General features: G+C 41.0%; 1 protein-coding gene across 1 annotated transcript in view; it reads left to right on the top strand.

Annotated features, from left to right (window-relative positions):
- Nucleotides 1–6,020, top strand: part of LOC101855563 (cilia- and flagella-associated protein 47) — a gene marked incomplete in the record, with an annotated part of 91,797 nt that overhangs the window by 59,352 nt on the left and 26,425 nt on the right. The window contains 4 exon segments of the mRNA XM_035970022.1: nucleotides 860–999; nucleotides 2,212–2,334; nucleotides 3,903–4,038; nucleotides 5,479–5,684. Of these exon segments, the coding sequence (XP_035825915.1) occupies nucleotides 860–999; nucleotides 2,212–2,334; nucleotides 3,903–4,038; nucleotides 5,479–5,684 (605 nt within the window).

A 6,020-nucleotide genomic window follows, 5' to 3' on the forward strand; every position in this document is an offset into this window, starting at 1 on the left:
CCAATTCTTCACTCATCGCGTCCTGTTTCTCTTCTTTCTTTCTCTTCTTCTCACATCCTCTCTCTGTCTGTCTGTCTGTCTGTCTGTCTCTCTCACTCTCTCTCTCTCTCTCTGTCTCTGTCTCTCTGTCTCTCTCTCTCTGTCTCTGTCTCTGTCTCTCTCTCTCCCTCTCTCTCTCTCTCTCTCTCTCTCTCTCTCTCTATCTCCCAGGGCCAATGTCCTCCTCCAACTACACTTTAATCATGGTGCATGTTATTTTACATAGCATAACGGAATCAATGTAAACAGGCATTTGTGTTGAAATCAAAACAGTGAGCGAAAAAATTGAAAGCTCACCAGTTGTGTTCTCTTTATCCTGAAACTGAATAGCATCAGAACAGTCAAACACTAGAGATTATTTAAAAGTCCATTCTAAAGCTCAAACAGAAATCCAAAGAGTTAGATACTACTCATATCCGGTATCAGTACGAACACGAATAATCACTATTCAGTAGGAATATATTGAAAAGAGTTTGTGTGTGTGTGTGTGTGTGTGTGTGTGTGTGTGTGTGTGTGTGTGTGTGTGTGTGTGTGTGTGTGTTTTCTGGTAGGTTGTTTGTGCACTATTTTTCATTGGTGTTAGTGTGTTTGTGTGTGTGTGTGTGTGTTTGTATGTGTGTATGTGTGTGTGTGTTTGTTTACACTATTTGTAGTTGGTTGTTTGAGTGTATGTTACATGATTGTATGTTTGTGTCTATGCTCCTTGATTTATTATTTTGAGTCCACGTTTGTGATTGGTTTGTTATGAACTTGTGATGTGATTGGCTGCTTTCAAACATGCTTTTATTGATATTAATTATTTATATTCATGTATTTGCAGGAAGTGGACGTGGAACATTTGGAGGGGATGAAAGCATTATCTACTGGAAGTGCGAGTCAGGCCAAACTTTGAAGGAGTCGTTACTTATTCCAGTGACCAACATGGTGAAGGAAAGAGCACTCATCATTGCTGCTCAACAGGTAGAGAGAGAGAGAGATTGGCCAGTAGCTTTTTTGATGTTTCCGAACTCTTAAACTTGCTCTAGTCATTTTGGATAAAATGGAACCTAGAGGGAAGCTGACTCTGTATTCTTAGTTTTTGTGGTTACAATGGCCAACTCTTGATTGAATAGAATTATCTGGATATGGAACAACAACAGTCAAACCTTCCTTAACAGAAACGTGTGTGAGACAGAAACTGTTATAACAGAATCTAACATGGGAACGGAAGAAGAAATTTCTTTCCTTTTGAGGCTTTTACCTGTCTTAGATGGAAAATGCTTTGCCCACTCAGTCCTAAATTGAAACAAACTTATCAAGTTTGGTTCCATAAGCTCTAATCTTTACGCAGGTAGATGTCACTCCATCTATGTGAGCCCTTAGCGGTGCAGATGGTCAGAGTGGTATGGTTGTGAAATCTCACCAGTGGCTGTGAAAGTGCTCGAATGGTGCTCCAGCACGGAAACTTTCATGGGTAGCCAAAGGCCAGAGGTGTGAAATTAGTTTGACCACTGCCTGCCCCCCTGATCGTATTGCCAACTGAGAAAAGAGTTCCTCGAATCATTGTATATACATGCACGCGAAGGATGGCCTTGATTGACTGTGCTTATTACACTGATCGGTGGGGCTAAGGGTGGAAGCAAAGGACATGTTCAAACTTCTTTATTTTTAAATTTCAATAGGTCAAGCAGTGGTCCTATGAAATGCAAGTACTGGTGGCAATGGATAAAGTAGGATTGATGCATGTCATTATTAAAGAGGACAGCACTTGAGAGGCATTATGTTTTGAACACTGCTTGCAAACCCAACTAGCATCCCTTAAACCACTGGCTGGGTCCCTGAAACGGCCTAAATTCCCCTTGTCCAAGATGGAAAATGTCTAAGACAGAATTTTTGTCTCATTCCCTTGTGATTCTGTCTCACACAGGTTCAACTATATTATAAATCAATTTGACACACTTCCTTCCCACGAACACATGACCCTGTTATTTTTTAAGACTGTTTTTTTTTCCAGCTTCTTGTACCAACACCTCTTCAACCTTGGACCCACTGACGCGTTGGGCAACAGCGAATTAGTCATGAGTTTTGTTTTTAAAAATATGTAACAATTAAGAAACCCTCAAGTGATGTTAGCATGTATATGTGTACGTAAATCTGTGCTTCATCTGATATCAATATTTCTCATTCCTTTAGCAAATGTCCAACAAAGAAATGCAACGTCGTCAAGTGACTGGCACCATCATGAGCTGCAGTGTTACCTCAAAAACCATCAAGAACCTCTGCAACAATCCTGATGCTGCAGTTACTATGGCCAAGGTAACTTTTTATATAGCAGATTTGTTATTGCTGCTGGTTTACAGTGTGATAACTGCAGAATGATATACAGTCGAACCTGCCTTAACGGAAACCTGTATAAAACGGAAACCTGTCTTAACGGAATCTCCCCGCTCCCCCCTTGATTTATTCCTCTTTAATTACCTGTATAAAACGGAAACCTGTCCAACGCGGAAACGGAAAGAAAAATCCGCTCCATTCCGATGGTTTCTTCTGTCTAAGACGGAAAATGCTTTGCCCCTTCAGCCCTGATTTGAAACAAAACTCACAAGTTTGGTTCCGCTGGCTCTAAACTTAACGCCATGGCCATTCCGCAAGGCGAGGAAGGGAGATGGGGCGCTATTTGGGGGTAGACGTTACCCCATCATGTGAGCCCTGAGCGATGCAGATGGTCAGTGTAGTGTGGGTGTGAAATCTCACGACTGCCCGTGAGAGTGCTTGAGTAGCGAGCCACTACGGAAACTTTCCTGGGTACCCAGAAGCCAGAGGTGTGAAATTAGTTTGACCAATGCCTGCCGCCCTGATCGTACGCCAGCCGAGAAAAGAGTTCCTCAAATCGTAGTTACAAGATGACAGTGAGGGGTGGCATTGGTTGACTGTGCTTGTTACACCGATGGGTGGGGCTAAGGGTAGAAGCCAAGGGGATGTTCAAACGTTTTTGTTTTTAATAGGTCAAACAGTGGTCCTATGAAAGGCAAGCACTGGTGGTATTGGATAAGTAAGACTGACGCATGTCATTATCAGACAGGATAGCAGCTAAGAGGTGTGAAGTTTTGACCACTGCTTGCCGATCGGACAAGCGATCCTTGATCCCACCGGCTAGGCTTTTGAACCCCTCCCCCTTCCATCTCCCCCTAAATTCCCCTGTCTAAGATGGAAAATGTCTGAGACTGAATTTTTTTCTGGCTCCCTTGCGATTCCGTCTTACACAGGTTCGTCTGTACTACAAAGGAAAAATAATTTTTCTCTTTATTACTCATACTTTTTCCAACAAAAACTTATTAATGATTCTGAAATTCCAATGTGTTCTTTTTCTGTTTCCGAATACTTCGATAAGTGGACAATTGCTATGATTTGAAAGTTGAGAAAACGACCAAAAAAAAAGAAGTTTCTTCTTTTATACAGTGTAACATATAGGACAGACCTATGTCCACTACAAGTTGATAAAGTGACTCTGTTGTGTAACATTTCTGTTGTATTACGTTTATTGTTTTTCATACTCATAGGTTTATAATTTTCAGTTTTAATACGTTAAAAGAATTTATGTTTCCACTCTTTGTTATAATTTTGTATAGTCCTCTCTGTTTGTTACCTGAAGAATAGTTGCTTTTTTTTTCTCTGACCATCAGTTTTTCCGTAAAGTTTAGCTAAGTGCTGTATTTATTTACTCTTATGACAATAACTTATATTTTAATTAACTGTATATTCATGTCTCTCTGTAACTTAAAAAAAAAACGCCTAATGTTTTTGGGGCTAAAAGAAAGATGTGACTATGTTCCTTGTAGCGTAAATTAGCTCTACTGAACCATTTTTCTGTTATTTCCCTGCAGGCCATTGGACCAGTGTCTGATGTATATCGAGTGGAGGTTGACTCGGAGTTCTTCAAGGTTCCTGACATGTTGGTCATGCCCAGTCCGCTGGACGCTCGCAGCCACTGTGTTCCTCAGGGCACTCGAGTGCCTAAGGGTAAATCTCGTCTCTTTATTTGTTATTTAACTCTTTGAACCCTATCAGACGCTGGGAGCGTCTGGAGGTAATGGCCCTATTCCCCATCAGACACTGGGAGCGTGTGGTACTAGTGACAACTGTTACGTTCTATTTAGTGCTAGTTTTTGCTTGTTTTTCGGAACTATTCCCATACCAAGTTTTATAGTAATGACTAAGCCTTTGTTTACGCTATTTAGAAGTTGGAAGCAAGCTTTTGGGGTTATAATGAGACATAGTGCACTAGGTTTAGGTGACTGTGGAAAAAAACTCTGGGAAATGGTGGAAAATACTCAGGGCTTAAAGAGTTAACCAGTTAAAAAAAGAGATATATACCAGTGTCTCTGGTGTAACCGTTTGACTTTTCATCGTGCGCTCAATAAATACAAGTTTGCTCCCCTTTTGGAGAAAACGTGTCTCTGTCTGACTGCTGGGATGTTGTATACTGACAGTGTCGCCTATGCTGGTCCTGATTAGGCAAGATGAGAGTAGCCCACCTTACAAATGACCTGAACCGTGTTAATGGAGACATAAAATGTTGAAAATCATTTGAAATGAGATGGAAGCTCAACAAAGGTTAAACTCTTTATGTCCGGTAAGCCACTCCCAGCGGCTCACAGTCAGAACTGCTGTGCCTGTGAACTCTAACAGTGGCTTGGGCACATTCCTTTACGATGACTTCAACATCAACTTACTTTTCGGCAATTGCCAGGTTTCTTTTATGGGAAGCTCATTCATAAGATGAAGCACTATCATAATAGGTTCGCTAGTTTCGTTTTAATGACCCAGTTAGTGACGTTTTCGTCATTTTTAGATTTAGTGCCAAAAAGGGCCTGGCATAGTGGGTTTACCTCCCTCGGAGATAAAGAGTTAAAGCGTTCAATGGCAGTGAGGGGGGGTTCTGATGTAATCGTAGTGTTCAAAAAAGGTTTTTACTTATTTTGCAGAGTAAATCTACACCTATCTCTCACAGGTCTAGAGATTAGCAAAATTTTGAATATACACAATTACTGCAAGTATCCGAAAAAAGAAATAAGGTATTGTTTGTAAGATCCGCTCTTTATTGCAGATAACAATTATTCATATACCCCTTACTCCCCTTGATATTCCCATAAGTGGGAACATATTTACCCAACCACATAAATAATACCATTGTGATCTTTACCAGCATCGTCATCATCTTTAACATCATTATCGTCATCTGTATACTTAGCATCACCATCAATATCTTCTTTACTATACAATGGCAGATGTTATTTTGTTTTTAATCCGCCTTATTTGACTCAGCCCAAAGTTTCCTGTAAGAGCTGTTGCCATTATTTATTCCTGTATTGCATTTTCATACAAGAACATCATCTGCTGATTTTCAGAGAATAGAGATGCAGAACGCAAAAGCAGTAATCCCTAAATTTGCCTTCTCAGATGTCAACTTAGCTGATGGAGTCGCTGAGCTTCCGGTTCAGTTCCGAGCAAAGGAGCCTGGGCATTACCCAGCCACCATCACACTGCGCTCCATTGATGACATTCGTGTGTACCGCATTGAGTGTACCGTCAACCCAGAGGGGAACACTGCAGAGCTGGAATTCTACGCCCCCGTACACCAGTCTGTGAGACAAGAAATCCCCATTGTAAGATAATGGTAGCTTTCTTCTGTAGCTGTTGCTGTTGGTGTTGTTGGAGCTCTTCTGTGCTTATGATTTAGCCAAAAATGTGGAAATCAGTCTGTGAAACAAGAAATTCTTCTTCAAATTAAGCTAATTATAATTGGGTTCTGTAGCAATTTCTGTTACTGTTGGTGTTGTTCTGTGCCCCAATGTTTCCTTTTGTATGATGGTGAATTGCCATTCAAAGTTGGTAACAACAGTTGTTGCTGCTGTTGCTGCTGTTGCTGCTGTCACTGTTGTCACTGCTGTCACTGTTGTCACTGTTGTCATTGCTGTCACTGTTGTCACTGTTGTCACTGT

Source organism: Aplysia californica, unplaced genomic scaffold (genome assembly GCF_000002075.1).
Source record: "Aplysia californica isolate F4 #8 unplaced genomic scaffold, AplCal3.0 scaffold00210, whole genome shotgun sequence".
In the NCBI taxonomy this organism is placed as follows: Eukaryota; Metazoa; Mollusca; class Gastropoda; order Aplysiida; family Aplysiidae; genus Aplysia; species Aplysia californica.